The sequence below is a fragment of the Drosophila guanche genome, unplaced genomic scaffold, assembly GCF_900245975.1.
Source record: "Drosophila guanche unplaced genomic scaffold, DGUA_6, whole genome shotgun sequence".
NCBI classification, from domain to species: domain Eukaryota; kingdom Metazoa; phylum Arthropoda; class Insecta; order Diptera; family Drosophilidae; genus Drosophila; species Drosophila guanche.
In genome coordinates this window covers 15370-32722 of record NW_022995754.1, presented here as the reverse complement: position 1 = coordinate 32722, position 17353 = coordinate 15370, and the positions used below count along the sequence as shown (strand labels likewise).

The following is a 17353-nucleotide window of genomic DNA, read 5'->3' as shown; positions in this document are numbered from 1 at the left end:
AGCGTTTTGTCATTCAGTGGTAACATTGTCCCCCTAACCCGTCATAGGTACCTGCCTGCGATGAGCAAGCGCATCGACATATTTTCGCCAAACAGCATTCGTCTGATCTTCTCAAACATAACGGCCATCTACAAGTTTCAGGCCAAATTTCTCGATTCATTGCGTAAAGGAATTGAGCAAAACCAAATTGCGAAAGTGTTTCTTAAAATGGTGAGTGCATTTCGGAGAATCCCATGTCATTTATCGAAATTTTGTTCTTTGCACCTCCTCAAACAGCACAAAGGATTCCTATGCTACTCCAACTACTGCAACGCATATCCTCGTGCCCTTATCGAGCTCGAGTCCTACGATCGTGTTAAGGATGCACGCACCATTCTGGAGAAGTAAGTTTATCGGGATAGTGTTTGTAAAAGACGGACCTAAAATAGTTTATTGCCTTTCCAGCTGCCGCGAGTCGGAAAACCTTGCAGAGCTCCCACTCTCCGCTCACTTGCTTGCTCCCGTGCAACGCATTTGCCGTTATCCCCTGCACCTAAACGAGATTATTAAGTCAGCGTTGGCTTCTGCCCCTGAGACGGGAATTGATAAACTAAAAGGTTCCTCGTCTTCAGACTACGAACAACTCGACGTCAATGAGATGGACATACCCGACACGTACGATACCGTAAATTTGGCGCTGGAGGCCATGCGCGGAATAACAGAGGCCGTAAATGAGGGAAAACGCCATAGCGAGACTATTGCGAGGCACCAGGCCAGCTTTCAGAACTTCAAGGGCCCGCCACTGCACTTTCACAGTGCACGCTTCTTTCTACAGGTCGATGCCACACGACAGAAGCAGAATCTGTGGAATAGCAGCTACACCCTGTTCTTATTCGACAATCAGTTGGTCTATTGCAAGCGCGACATCATTAAACGCAGCCACTTTATCTACAAAGGACGTATATTTTTCGACCGCTGTCGGGTTGTTAACGTACGAGATGGAAAGATGTTTGGGCACACGATCAAGAACTCGCTGCGGATATACTGCGAATCGCGGGATAAGTGGTATGACTTCAGCTTCCGCTCGGCGAACCGCAAGCACCGCTTCCTCAACACCCTCGCCCTTGAGCGCCAGTTCGGAGGCAAGGCACTCCACGTATCAGAGATGACAGGGTTCGAGTACACCTACGAGGAGCGGCCGGGTGACTTTTCAGATCAGTCGGACTACGAGTTGGCCGACTTCGAGCACGCCCTGTGTGCCACATCAGCTAGTGGGGAAAGTTCCTTTCCGGAATCGCCGGCCAAGTCAGCCTCCCGGTTTTGCGACACTTTGCCGAAAAAATCGCAATCCCGGGATGGTATCGCCAGCGTGGACAACTCGCAGATGCTGTCGACGACAACATCAACGGGTTCCCTAGGACGACGCCGCATCGGCAACTGGTTCCGCAAACCAAAGAGCTCCAACTGTACGCCAAGCCAATCGCCAACGCACAAGCCAGTCTTTGACGCAGATGAGACTCTCACAGCGGCCCGTGTCGCTGCTATCGAGCTGGCCGATTCCGCCGCTGCGCTGTTGCCAACGGATAGTTCATTCGCCTAAGCACAAGGAATATCATAATACATAAACATTGATATACGCATCCAGTCCTATACTTAAATACACACAAATGTATGTATACAGAATTGGCAATATACCAATTGAAAAATGTAAACGAAAGAGAGTTACAGTTATGTTTTGTTTTTTTGTAAATGTCGTTTCAATCAATAAAGTGTCTGTTAAAGGGTTTTAGACGGCATAAAGATAAACGTGGCAATAAGTTAAATATGTATTTAGATATTTAGATTTACCAAAAGCACTTATAGTGTATACTTCTGGCATTTGAATTCAGCTTTCTATAAAAGTGCTAGCTGGTGTCGTCGACTGCTAGTCTAAAAACCCTATTACCATTTAATTCTAATTTACGTGACAAGGCGATAATGAATTCCTGGAAATAAATAAATGTTTTAGAACCTTCTGTTCATGTATTCTAGTTCGCTTAGAGACTTCCACAATCCATTCAATCTGAATAGACAAATACCCACAGCATCAATATAGATATACTCGTAAATTGCATAGAGATAATATTAACAAGTACTCAGTACACCCTAACTAGAACGTGTGTACTTAATATATTTTGAAAATATGGTACCAAAAATACACGAACCTTGGAATTTGTTATTGTTTTTGTTAGGCCAGACTCAGCCCAGTTCCTGGCATGTATGAGTATTTAAATTGCGTAATTCCAATAGAAAAGCTTACCCTACATAAAAGAAAACACACATTCACAAAAGGAGAGAACTTTGTGCATAGGAACATTACAATATTGATATGAACTATGAACTTGTCATTAAATAAATAAATTGATACAAATGAGTTTTGTATTATATGGAAATTGATTGTCAATTTAAACACAAAACGCAACAAGCACACTGAAACAAAAAAATTGAGCGAATTTAATTTTTTCTAAAGAGACGTAATGTATCCCATCCCCCTTAGTATTTATGTAACTTAACGTCTAACAATTGTCAAGAATTAGTTAATTATTGACATTATAGGTTAATCAAAAATTATAAATTCAATAAGCAATTGACTATTTAATAGATATGTATTGCAGAGAAACATATTGGTTTACTCAAAACTCCAAAACGGACACTAAAACACTATACCAAACCATATAACACATTTTAGTACTGAACGTACACACCCAAGCGAAGTGAAACTAAATTGCAAGGTGCATTGGGAAAAGATGAAAGGGAATTTACTCACAAATCGAATATTTTCACAGTAAAATACCACTCCACCTTCAAGAACAAAAATGTGGATAACTTTACAGTTATTTTCCAAAGATGGCCGACGCCGGGCGAGACATCGCGTTCCACTGCAATATAATGAACAAGTGTGCTATTTAGTTATTCGTCGCTTCTTGCGTGTTTCATTTTATTATGATAAATACATGATAATAAATAAATCTAAAAGTATACATGTATACATACGCAGCCATATTTCTAGAATTAGAATTGTACATATGTACAAACATTGGCAACGTTGAATGTGGTGCACTTGGTATTGACTGAGCAATTTATATTATAAAGAACATATTTCAAATTCATAACAAACTGCACTTGTAGTTTTAACCGGTAAGAACACAGCCGTATACACTTAGCAACCGAACATGTTCTATCGCCAAAAAAATAAATGTATATTTGTTTAAAAGAACACAACCTTTTCACTTCACTGAATTGTTCCGTTATATTGACGACATTTTCCGTATCGAAAAAGAAAGCATTTTGCAGAACTGGGCAGTACACGATGCCATCGATGTATCGATAATGAAAAAATAAGTCAAAAATCTAGCCATTGAGCGAACCGCCCCATCCACAAAATCACATTCAAATAAACGAATATAATGGCTTGACGGACAAAATACATACATTGCGAAAATAAGTGGTACCGATGATATAATAATACTCCGCAATTCTTGGGGCTGCGAAATGCATCGGGTAGTACAAATCCACTCCATTACTGGAAGCACAATAATATTGAGTTTTTTAAATTGTATAGCAGCACTTAATCTGTTTGTTTTTGTAAATATTTACATATTCTTCGATGAAAATATCGATATATTAACTAGCAGCCCTGGGGCACTAACCAAATATACTATTATAAATATACTTCAACTATCTTCGACCATCTACAAAAAAACATTTTTTTTCATAAGAAATCATTTTTTAGGGTACTTCTTTTAGTTTAAACTATTAAATATAACGGTAAAAGCACATTCAAATTAGTTTTTAATTCCATTATACCTCCTGAGTAAAAATTACCGAAAAGTATTGAGTACCAAAAGTACCGTTACATTCACACATCATTTTCATAAAAATATTCAATATATCAATTAAGCTTACTGATGGTAGCATTTTTGAATTGATTTAAATTATTTTTTTAATAATTGCACCCAGCACTACTATTTTAGTGAACAGCAGTTTTCATGGGTACTTTTCTAAAGTCATGTAAAACAAGACGATGGAATGCAAGTGTTCCAGAATTCTTTCTGAGTTATAATGTGTACTTTTGAGGTTTTCCAACAAGGTATAACTTGTTCAATTGTAAAGACTGGAAGGGTGTCAAAAATAGTGCTGAAAATTGTGAAGCGCGGCACTACTATTTTATTGAACACAACTGTATGTATGTACATACATAACTTTCATATTTATCTACGAAGCCGGTTGGCTAGCAATCCGAACATACATACATATGTACATATATTTTATACCGTACATATTGCAATCATTGCATACTGAACTTTTATGCATTGGCCCGGTTTCTTTAAACCTTATTTCCTGCAAAACTAAATAAAGGAAGGTCCATAAAACTAGCAACCATTATAGAAAATTTATAAATCTATCCGATAAAATTATATGATTTGTCCTGGGAGTCCTGGCTAGCTGGTAATATTAATAGGAATATCGATAGTTATGACTTCCTATCAAGAAAAATTCCGACTGCAAAAATACCGTACATTGCCGTTGGCCCTTTTGCTTAAACCATATTTCTAAAACAACCCAGCAAAAAAGAAATCTTTAAAATAAGCCGCCACTATAGAAAAATGATTTATCTTTCTGTTCAAATTATATGCTCAGCCCTTAGAGTCCTGGGAAGCCAGGATTATTAAACACAAATTCAAAATCGAGGAATATGCCTTATTTTCAACAAAAAGTTGTTAGTTTATTAGTTTAAACATTATTTTACAAAAAAAATAAAGAAACCCAATTATATAAAAAACTGACTTATCAGTTGGACATAAATTCCCTATATATTTCTGAAGCCTGTTGGCCAGCAATCCGATCATATGTACATATGTACATATATTTTATACCGTACACATTTCATTCATTGCATACTGAACTATTATGCATTGGCCCGGTTTCTTTAAACCTTGTTTCCTGCAAAACCAAATACATGAGGGTCCATAAAACTAGCAACCCTTATATAAAAATTGATTAATCTATCCGATAAAATTATATGATTTGTCCTGGGAGTTCTGGCTAGCTGGTAATATTAATAGGAATCTCAAAATCGATAGTTATGACTTCCTATCAAGAAAAATTCCGACTGCAAAAAATACCGTACATTTGCATTGGCCCCTTTTGTTTAAACATTATTTCTAAAACCACCCAGCAAAGAAGAAATCCTTAAAAAAGGCCGCCATTATAGGAAAATTATTAATCTTTCTGTTCAAATTATATGTTCAGCCCTTCGTGTTCTGGGTTGCCAGTAATATTGAACTGAAAATTATAATCGAGGAATATGACTTCTAATCAACAAAAAATTGTTAGTTTATTTGTTTACACATTATTTTCAAAAAATAAAGAAAGAAAACCAATTATATTAAAAACTGATCAGTTNCAAAGAAGAAATCCTTAAAAAAGGCCGCCATTATAGGAAAATTATTAATCTTTCTGTTCAAATTATATGTTCAGCCCTTCGTGTTCTGGGTTGCCAGTAATATTGAACTGAAAATTATAATCGAGGAATATGACTTCTAATCAACAAAAAATTGTTAGTTTATTTGTTTACACATTATTTTCAAAAAATAAAGAAAGAAAACCAATTATATTAAAAACTGACTTATCAGTTGGACATAACTTCCATATTTATCTCTGAAGCCGGTTGGCCAGAAATCCAAACATACATACATAATTTTATACCATACATTTTGCATTCATTGCATACATTTTATGCATTGACCCGGTTTCTTTAAACCATATTTCCTACAAAACCAAATAAAAGAGGGTCCATAAAACTAGCAACCCTTATAGAAAATTGATTAATCTATCCGATAAAATTATATGATTTGTCCTGGGAGTTCTGGCTAGCTGGTAATATTAATAGGAATCTCAAAATCGATAGTTATGACTTCCTATCAAGAAAAATTCCGACTGCAAAAAATACCGTACATTTGCATTGGCCCCTTTTGTTTAAACATTATTTCTAAAACCACCCAGCAAAGAAGAAATCCTTAAAAAAGGCCGCCATTATAGGAAAATTATTAATCTTTCTGTTCAAATTATATGTTCAGCCCTTAGTGTTCTGGGTTGCCAGTAATATTGAACTGAAAATTAGAATCGAGGAATATGACTTCTAATCAACAAAAAATTGTTAGTTTATTTGTTTACACATTATTTTCAAAAAATAAAGAAAGAAAACCAATTATATTAAAAACTGACTTATCAGTTGGACATAACTTCCATATTTATCTCTGAAGCCGGTTGGCCAGAAATCCAAACATACATACATAATTTTATACCATACATTTTGCATTCATTGCATACATTTTATGCATTGACCCGGTTTCTTTAAACCATATTTCCTACAAAACCAAATAAAAGAGGGTCCATAAAACTAGCAACCCTTATAGAAAATTGATTAATCTATCCGATAAAATTATATGATTTGTCCAGGGAGTCTGGCTAGCTGGTAATATTAAACAGTATCACAAAATCAATAAATAAGACTTCCTTTCAACAAAAATTCCGACTGCTAAAAATACCGTACATTTGCATTGGCCCCTTTTGTTTAAACATTATTTCTAAAACCACCCAGCAAAGAAGAAATCCTTAAAAAAGGCCGCCAGTATAGGAAAATTATTAATCTTTCTGTTCAAATTATATGTTCAGCCCTTCGTGTTCTGGGTTGCCAGTAATATTGAACTGAAAATTATAATCGAGGAATATGACTTCTAATCAACAAAAAATTGTTAGTTTATTTGTTTACACATTATTTTCAAAAAATAAAGAAAGAAAACCAATTATATTAAAAACTGACTTATCAGTTGGACATAACTTCCATATTTATCTCTGAAGCCGGTTGGCCAGAAATCCCAACATACATACATAATTTTATACCATACATTTTGCATTCATTGCATACATTTTATGCATTGACCCGGTTTCTTTAAACCATATTTCCTACAAAACCAAATAAAAGAGGGTCCATAAAACTAGCAACCCTTATAGAAAATTGATTAATCTATCCGATAAAATTATATGATTTGTCCAGGGAGTCTGGCTAGCTGGTAATATTAAACAGAATCTCATAATCAATAAATAAGACTTCCTTTCAACAAAAATTCAGACTGCTAAAAATACCGTACATTGACACTGGCGCTTTTTGTTTAAACCATATTTCCAAGACAACCCAGCAAAGAAGAAATCCTTAAAAAAGGCCGCCATTATAGAAAAATTATTAACCTTTCTGTTCAAATTCTATGTTCAGCCTTTAGAGTCCTGGGAAGCCAGGATTATAAAACACAAATTCAAAATCGAGGAAAATGACTTATTTTCAACAAAAAGTTGTTAGTTTATTAGTTTAAACATTATTTTCAAAAAAAAAAGAAAGAAACCCAATTATATAAAAAACTGACTTATCAGTTGGACATAACTTCCCTATATATTTCTGAAGCCGGTTGGCCAGCAATCCGATCTTATGTACATATGTGCATATATTTTATACCGTACATATTTCATTCATTGCATACTGAACTATTATGCATTGGCCCGGTTTCTTTAAACCTTGTTTCCTGCAAAACCAAATACATGAGGGTCCATAAAACTAGCAACCCTTATATAAAAATTGATTAATCTATCCGATAAAATTATATGATTTGTCCAGGGAGTCTGGCTAGCTGGTAATATTAAACAGAATCTCAAAATCAATAAATAAGACTTCCTTTCAACAAAAATTCCGACTGCTAAAAATACCGTACATTTGCATTGGCCCCTTTTGTTTAAACATTATTTCTAAAACCACCCAGCAAAGAAGAAATCCTTAAAAAAGGCCGCCATTATAGGAAAATTATTAATCTTTCTGTTCAAATTATATGTTCAGCCCTTAGTGTTCTGGGTTGCCAGTAATATTGAACTNTACATATGTGCATATATTTTATACCGTACATATTTCATTCATTGCATACTGAACTATTATGCATTGGCCCGGTTTCTTTAAACCTTGTTTCCTGCAAAACCAAATACATGAGGGTCCATAAAACTAGCAACCCTTATATAAAAATTGATTAATCTATCCGATAAAATTATATGATTTGTCCTGGGAGTTCTGGCTAGCTAGTAATATTAATAGGAATCTCACAATCGATAGTTATGACTTCCTATCAAGAAAAATTCCGACTGCAAAAAATACCGTACATTTGCATTGGCCCCTTTTGTTTAAACATTATTTCTAAAACCACCCAGCAAAGAAGAAATCCTTAAAAAAGGCCGCCATTATAGGAAAATTATTAATCTTTCTGTTCAAATTATATGTTCAGCCCTTAGTGTTCTGGGTTGCCAGTAATATTGAACTGAAAATTAGAATCGAGGAATATGACTTCTAATCAACAAAAAATTGTTAGTTTATTTGTTTACACATTATTTTCAAAAAATAAAGAAAGAAAACCAATTATATTAAAAACTGACTTATCAGTTGGACATAACTTCCATATTTATCTCTGAAGCCGGTTGGCCAGAAATCCAAACATACATACATAATTTTATACCATACATTTTGCATTNTATATAAAAATTGATTAATCTATCCGATAAAATTATATGATTTGTCCTGGGAGTTCTGGCTAGCTGGTAATATTAATAGGAATCTCAAAATCGATAGTTATGACTTCCTATCAAGAAAAATTCCGACTGCAAAAAATACCGTACATTTGCATTGGCCCCTTTTGTTTAAACATTATTTCTAAAACCACCCAGCAAAGAAGAAATCCTTAAAAAAGGCCGCCATTATAGGAAAATTATTAATCTTTCTGTTCAAATTATATGTTCAGCCCTTAGTGTTCTGAGTTGCCAGTAATATTGACATGAAAATTAGAATCGAGGAATATGACTTCTAAACAACAAAAAATTGTTAGTTTATTTGTTTACACATTATTTTCAAAAAATAAAGAAAGAAAACCAATTATATTAAAAACTGACTTATCAGTTGGACATAACTTCCATATTTATCTCTGAAGCCGGTTGGCCAGAAATCCAAACATACATACATAATTTTATACCATACATTTTGCATTCATTGCATACATTTTATGCATTGACCCGGTTTCTTTAAACCATATTTCCTACAAAACCAAATAAAAGAGGGTCCATAAAACTAGCAAGCCTTATAGAAAATTGATTAATCTATCCGATAAAATTATATGATTTGTCCAGGGAGTCTGGCTAGCTGGTAATATTAAACAGAATCTCAAAATCAATAAATAAGACTTCCTTTCAACAAAAATTCAGACTGCTAAAAATACCGTACATTGACACTGGCCCTTTTTGTTTAAACCATATTTCCAAGACAACCCAGCAAAGAAGAAATCCTTAAAAAAGGCCGCCATTATAGAAAAATGATTAACCTTTCTGTTCAAATTCTATGTTCAGCCTTTAGAGTCCTGGGAAGCCAGGATTATAAAACACAAATTCAAAATCGAGGAATATGACTTATTTTCAACAAAAAGTTGTTAGTTTATTAGTTTAAACATTATTTTCAAAAAAAAAAAGAAAGAAACCCAATTATATAAAAAACTGACTTATCAGTTGGACATAACTTCCCTATATATTTCTGAAGCCGGTTGGCCAGCAATCCGATCTTATGTACATATGTGCATATATTTTATACCGTACATATTTCATTCATTGCATACTGAACTATTATGCATTGGCTCGGTTTCTTTAAACCTTGTTTCCTGCAAAACCAAATACATGAGGGTCCATAAAACTAGCAACCCTTATATAAAAATTGATTAATCTATCCGATAAAATTATATGATTTGTCCTGGGAGTTCTGGCTAGCTGGTAATATTAATAGGAATCTCAAAATCGATAGTTATGACTTCCTATCAAGAAAAATTCCGACTGCAAAAAATACCGTACATTTGCATTGGCCCCTTTTGTTTAAACATTATTTCTAAAACCACCCAGCAAAGAAGAAATCCTTAAAAAAGGCCGCCATTATAGGAAAATTATTAATCTTTCTGTTCAAATTATATGTTCAGCCCTTAGTGTTCTGGGTTGCCAGTAATATTGAACTGAAAATTATAATCGAGGATTATGACTTCTAATCAACAAAAAATTGTTAGTTTATTTGTTTACACATTATTTTCAAAAAATAAAGAAAGAAAACCAATTATATTAAAAACTGACTTATCAGTTGGACATAACTTCCATATTTATCTCTGAAGCCGGTTGGCCAGAAAAGACAAACATACAAACATAATTTTATTCCATACATTTTGCATTCATTGCATACATTTTATGCATTGACCCGGTTTCTTTCAACCATATTTCCTACAAAACCAAATAAAAGAGGGTCCATAAAACTAGCAACCCTTATAGAAAATTGATTAAACTATCTGATAAAATTATATCATTTGTCCAGGGAGTCTGGCTAGCTGGTAATATTAAACAGAATCTCAAAATCAATAAATAAGACTTCCTTTCAACAAAAATTCCGACTGCTAAAAATACCGTACATTTGCATTGGCCCCTTTTGTTTAAACATTATTTCTAAAACCACCCAGCAAAGAAGAAATCCTTAAAAAAGGCCGCCATTATAGGAAAATGATTAATCTTTCTGTTCAAATTATATGTTAAGCCCTTAGTGTTCTGGAAATGAACTGAAAATTAGAATCGAGGAATATGACTTCTAATAAACAAAAAATTGTTAGTTTATTTGTTTACACATTATTTTCAAAAAATAAGGAAAGAAAACCAATTATATTAAAAACTGACTTATCAGTTGGACATAACTTCCATATTTATCCCTGAAGCCGGTTGGCCAGAAATCCAAACACACATACATAATTTTATACCATACATTTTGCATTCATTGCATACATTTTATGAATTGACCCGGTTTCTTTAAACCATATTTCGTACAAAACCAAATAAAAGAGGGTCCATAAAACTAGCAACCCTTATAGAAAATTGATTAATCTATCCGATAAAATTATATGATTTGTCCTGGGAGTTCTGGCTAGCTGATAATATTAAACAGAATCTCAAAATCCATAAATAAGACTTCCTTTCAACAAAAATTCCGACTGCTAAAAATTCCGTACATTGACATTGGCCCCTTTTGTTTAAACATTATTTCTAAAACCACCCAGCAAAGAAGAAATCCTTAGAGCCCTTAGAGTCCTGGGAAGCCAGTAATATTAAACACAAATTCAAAATCGAGGAATATGACTTCTTTTCAACAAAAAAAGAAAGAAAACCAATTATATAAAAAACTGACTTATCAGCTCGACATTACTTTTTATTTATACAAGTTGTCTGCGCGCCACTTATTAGCAAGGGTGAGTGTGCGCGCAGGTCTCTGTTTTATTTTTTTTTTTAATTTTCTCAATTTTCTTGTAGCATTTTTAGAACAATTTTTGTATATTTATGGCTAACAATATTGCACTTTATTTAACATGTTGTTTTGTAATTTAAATGTGCAATAGTTATGTTTGTATTGGGCGGTCAAAAAGTTTAAACAATTAACAAGAACTAAATGCAACATTCACACACATGAAAAAATGTATATGATTAAAACGCACAGAAGAAATAACACAAACAAAAATGAAGAGACAGTTGCCCGCTTATATTATGCACAGTGGTGGCTTTTTGGGCAGATAATGTCACAGGCAAATTTTGATTTATTGGCTGTTGGATTGGCTGTTGTAAGATGGGCAATGCTGGCCTTGGTTTATGTATGGAATGAAGAGCCCTGGGTGGGGTGCTGGGTGTATCGCAGGCATATCGAGTGTGTGTGTTTGTGTTTCCTCGTCTGCTTTTCCCACAGTCAAATCTATAATTTCCAACTGCACAGTTTGCACTTCAACAATAAATATATTTATTGCTGTTGCTGCTGTTGTAGTTGTTGATGATGGCTAATTGGGGTCGGAAACGTTTCTCTCTGTGCGTTACATACTTCCACTAACGCAATCAAACACAATATACACTATTTACTCTTAGAGTACTGGGTATAAAAAAACAACACCCAAACAGGCAACAAGTATGGCCGCCGCTATAACACAACACAACTGCAAAATGGCCGTTGCAGGCAGACGCATTTGCATTGGCCCCTTTTGTTTAAACATTATTTCTAAAACCACCCAGCAAAGAAGAAACCCTTAAAAAAGGCCGTCATTATAGAAAAATAATTCATCTTTCTGTTCAAGTGGTGGATTTTTGGGCAGATAATGTCACAGGCATATTTTGATTTATTGGCTGTTGGATTGGCTGTTGTTAGATGGGCAATGCTGGCCTTGGTTTATGTATGGAATGAAGAGCCCTGGGTGGGGTGCTGGGTGTAGCGCAGGCATATCGAGTGTGTGTGTGTGTGTTTCCTCGTCTGCTTTTCCCACAGTCAAATCTATAATTTCCAACTGCACAGTTTGCACTTCAACAATAAATGTATTTATTGCTGTTGCTGCTGTTGTTGTAGTTGTTGATGATGGCTCCTGCTGTTGGGTGATAGCACTCGCCCCCGATCTTGCGCGTTTCCTTGCTCTGTCCAATATATCCGTCTCAAAATAAGTTGGTGTGGTACATACATATGTATATACATACATATGTAGTACAGACGAATTGTTGTAGAATTAATTTGAGTTGCTATTATTGCTATTGAGTCGGAAACGCTTCTGTCTGTGCGTTACATACTTCCAATACAATATACCATATTTACTCTTCGAGACTGGGTATACAAAGACCACACCCACACAGGCAACAAGTATGGCCGCCGCTATAACACAACACAACTGCAAAATGGCCGTTGCAGGCAGACGCATTTGCATTGGCCCCTTTTGTTTAAACATTATTTCTAAAACCACCCAGCAAAGAAGAAACCCTTAAAAAAGGCCGTCATTATAGAAAAATATGTAATCTTTCTGTTCAGATTATATGTTCAGCCTTTAGAGTCCTGCATTCCCCCGGTTTCTTTAAACCTTGTTTCCTGCAAAACCAACTAGAAGAGAGTCCATAAAACTCGCAACCCTTATATAAAAATTGATTAATCTATCCGATAAAATTATATGATTTTTCCTGGGAGTCCTGGCTAGCTGGTAATATTAACCTAAATCTCAAAATCAATAAATAAACAAAATCCTATCAACAAAAATTCCGACTGCAAAAAATACCGTACATTTGCATTGGCCCCTTTTGTTTAAACATTATTTCTAAAATCACCCAGCAAAGAAGAAATCCTTAAAAAAGGCCGCCATTATAGGAAAATTATTAATCTTTCTGTTCAAATTATATGTTCAGCCCTTAGTGTTCTGGGTTGCCAGTAATATTGAACTGAAAATTAGAATCGAGGAATATGACTTCTAATCAACAAAAAATCGTTAGTTTATTTGTTTACACATTATTTTCAAAAAATAAAGAAAGAAAACCAATTATATTAAAAACTGACTTATCAGTTGGACATAACTTCCATATTTATCTCTGAAGCCGGTTGGCCAGAAATCCAAACATACATACATAATTTTATACCATACATTTTTCATTCATTGCATAAATTTTATGCATTGACCCGGTTTCGTTAAACCATATTTCCTACAAATCCAAATAAAAGAGGGTCCATAAAACTAGCAACCCTTATAGAAAATTGATTAATCTATCCGATAAAATTATATGATTTGTCCAGGGAGTCTGGCTAGCTGGTAATATTAAAGAAATCCTTTAAAAATGGCGCCATTATAGCAAAATGATTAATCTTTCTGTTCAAATTATATGTTCAGCCCTTAGAATCCTGGGAAGCCAGTAATATTAAACACAAATTAAAAATCGAGGAATATGACTTCTTTTCAACAAAAAGTTGTTAGTTTATTAGTTTAAACATTATTTTCAAAAGAATAAAAAAGAAAGAAAACCAATTATATAAAAAACTGACTTATCAGCTCGACATTAATTTTTATTTATACAATATGTCTGCAGCGCCACTTACTAGCAAGGGTGAGTGTGCGCGCAGGTCTCTGTTTTATTTTTGTTTAAATTTTGTCAATTTTCTTGTAGCATTTTTAGAACAATTTTTGTATATTTATGGCTAACAATATTGCACTTTACTTAACATGTTGTTTTGTAATTTAAATGTGCAATAGTTATGTTTGTATTGGGCGGTCAAATAGTTTAAACAATTAACAAGAACTAAATGCAACATTCACACACATGAAAAAATGTATATGATTAAAAAGCACAGAAGAAATAACACAAACAAAAATGGAGAGACAGTTGCCCGCATATATTATGCAAAGTGGTGGCTTTTTGGGCAGATAATGTCACAGGCAAATTTTGATTTATTGGCTGTTGGATGGGCTGTTGTTAGATGGGCAATGCTGGCCTTGGTTTATGTATGGAATAAAGAGCCCTGGGTGGGGTGCTGGGTTTAGTGCAGGCATATCGAGTGTGTGTGTGTGTGTTTCCTCGTCTGCTTTTCCCACAGTCAAATCTATAATTTCCAACTGCACATTTTGCAGTTCAACAATAAATGTATTTATTGCTGTTGCTGCTGTTATTGTAGTTGTTGATGATGGCTCCTGCTGTTGGGTGATAGCACTCGCCCCCGATCTTGCGCGTTTCCTTGCTCTGTCCAATATATCCGTCTCAAAATAAGTTGGTGTGGTACATACATTGGACAGAGCAAGGAAACGCCCAAGATCGGAGGCGAGTGCTATCACCCAACAGCAGGAGCCATCATCAACAACTACAATAACAGCAGCAACAGCAATAAATACATTTATTGTTGAACTGCAAAATGTGCAGTTGGAAATTATAGATTTGACTGTGGGAAAAGCAGACGAGGAAACACACACACACACACTCGATATGCCTGCACTAAACCCAGCACCCCACCCAGGGCTCTTTATTCCATACATAAACCAAGGCCAGCATTGCCCATCTAACAACAGCCCATCCAACAGCCAATAAATCAAAATTTGCCTGTGACATTATCTGCCCAAAAAGCCACCACTTTGCATAATATATGCGGGCAACTGTCTCTCCATTTTTGTTTGTGTTATTTCTTCTGTGCTTTTNTTTGGTGTGGTACATACATATGTATATACATACATATGTAGTACAGACGAATTGTTGTAGAATTAATTTGAGTTGCTATTATTGCTATTGAGTCGGAAACGCTTCTGTCTGTGCGTTACATACTTCCAATACAATATACCATATTTACTCTTCGAGACTGGGTATACAAAGACCACACCCACACAGGCAACAAGTATGGCCGCCGCTATAAGACAACACAACTGCAAAATGGCCGTTGCAGGCAGACGCATTTGCATTGGCCCCTTTTGTTGAAACATTATTTCTAAAACCACCCATCAAAGAAGAAACCCTTAAAAAAGGCCGTCATTATAGAAAAATATTTAATCTTTCTGTTCAAATTATATGTTCAGCCTTTAGAGTCCTGGGAAGCCAGGATTATTAAACACAAATTCAAAATCGAGGAATATGACTTATTTTCAACAAAAAGTTGTTAGTTTATTAGTTTAAACATTATTTTCAAAAATAAAGAAAGAAACCCAATTATATAAAAAACTGACTTATCAGTTGGACATAACTTCCATATATATTTCTGAAGCCGGTTGGCCAGCAATCCGATCTTGTGTACATATGTACATATATTTTATACCGTACATATTTCATTCATTGCATACTGAACTATTATGCATTGGCCCGGTTTCTTTAAACCTTGTTTCCTGCAAAACCAAATAGAAGAGGGTCCATAAAACTCGCAACCCTTATATACAAATTGATTAATCTATCCGATAAAATTATATGATTTGTCCTGGGAGTCCTGGCTAGCTGGTAATATTAACCTAAATCTCAAAATCAATAAATAAACAAAATCCTATCAACAAAAATTCCGACTGCAAAAAATACCGTACATTGGCATTGGCCCCTTTTGTTTAAACATTATTTCTAAAACCACCCAGCAAAGAAGAAATCCTTAAAAAAGGCCGCCATTATAGAAAAATTGTTAAGCTTTCTGTTCAAATTATATGTTCAGCCTTTAGAGTCCTGGGAAGCCAGTAATATTAAACACAAATTCAAAATCGAGGAATATGACTTATTTTCAACAAAAAGTTGTTAGTTTATTAGTTTAAACATTATTTTCAAAAAAAAAAAAGAAAGAATTCCAATGATAAATCTTTCTGTTCAAATTATATGGTTAGCCTTTAGAGTTCTTGGTAGCCAGTAATATTAAACAGAATTTAAAAATCGAGGAATATGACTTCTAATTAACAAAAATATGTTAGTTTATTTGTTTATTTATTGATTAATCTATCCGATAAAACTATATGATTTGTCCTGGGAGTCCTGGTTAGCTGGTAATTTTAACCTAAATCTCAAAATCAATAAATAAGACTTCCTATCAACAAAAATTCCGGCTGCAAAAAATACCGTACATTGGCATTGGCCCCTTTTGTTTAAACATTATTTCTAAAACCACCCAGCAAAGAAGAAATCCTTAGAAAAGGCCGCCATTATTGAAAAATGATTAAGCTTTCTGTTCAAGTTATATGTTCAGCCCTTAGAGTCCTGGGAAGCCAGTAATATTTAACTCAAATTCAAAATCGAGGAATATGACTTCTTTTCAACAAAAAGTTGTTAGTTTATTAGTTTAAACATTATTTTCAAAAAAATAAAAAAGAAAGAAAACTACTTATATAAAAAACTGACTTATCAGCTCGACATTACTTTTTATTTATACAAGTTGTCTGCAGCGCCACTTACTAGCAAGGGTGAGTGTGCGCGCAGGTCTCTGTTTTAGAACAATTTTTGTATATTTATGGCTAACAATATTGCACTTTATTTAACATGTTGTTTTGTAATTTAAATGTGCAATAGTTATGTTTGTATTGGGCGGTCAAATAGTTTAAACACTTAACAAGAACTAAATGCAACATTCACACACATGAAAAAATGTATATGATTAAAACGCAAAGAAACAATAACACAAACAAAAATGGAGAGACAGTTGCCCGCTTATATTATGCACAGTGGTGGCTTTTTGGGCAGATAATGTCACAGGCAAATTTTGATTTATTGGCTGTTGGATTGGCTGTTGTTAGATGGGCAATGCTGGCCTTGGTTTATGTATGGAATGAAGAGCCCTGGGTGGGGTGCTGGGTGTAGCGCAGGCATATCGAGTGTGTGTGTGTGTGTTTCCTCGTCTGCTTTTCCCACAGTCAAATCTATAATTTCCAACTGCACAGTTTGCACTTCAACAATAAATGTATTTATTGCTGTTGCTGCTGTTGTTGTAGTTGTTGATGATGGCTCCTGC

At 34.6% G+C, this 17353-nt stretch overlaps 2 protein-coding genes across 8 annotated transcripts in view; one reads left to right on the top strand and one right to left on the bottom strand.

Moving 5' to 3' along the window:
• Positions 1-1685, top strand: part of LOC117588983 — a 45540-nt gene extending 43855 nt beyond the window's left edge. For 2 of the 4 annotated variants that reach the window (XM_034280574.1, XM_034280575.1), the window contains exons 5-7: positions 48-210; positions 277-383; positions 445-1671. In XM_034280574.1, the coding sequence (XP_034136465.1) occupies positions 48-210; positions 277-383; positions 445-1579 (1405 nt within the window). In that variant the 3' untranslated portion in view covers positions 1580-1671. Of the gene's footprint in view, positions 1-47; positions 211-276; positions 384-444 lie in introns of all 4 variants that reach the window. The other 2 variants (XM_034280573.1, XM_034280576.1) reach the window with 2 other exon arrangements.
• Positions 1-3581, bottom strand: part of LOC117589007 — a 50899-nt gene extending 47318 nt beyond the window's left edge. The window contains exons 1-2 of one of the 4 annotated variants that reach the window (XM_034280626.1): positions 3451-3581; positions 2786-2897 (exon numbers count right to left, since the gene is read on the bottom strand). In XM_034280626.1, the coding sequence (XP_034136517.1) occupies positions 2786-2897; positions 3451-3539 (201 nt within the window). In that variant the 5' untranslated portion in view covers positions 3540-3581. Of the gene's footprint in view, positions 1-2785; positions 2898-3012; positions 3274-3450 lie in introns of those variants that run through there. The other 3 variants (XM_034280628.1, XM_034280625.1, XM_034280627.1) reach the window with 3 other exon arrangements.
• Positions 3582-17353: the final 13772 nt, after the last annotated feature.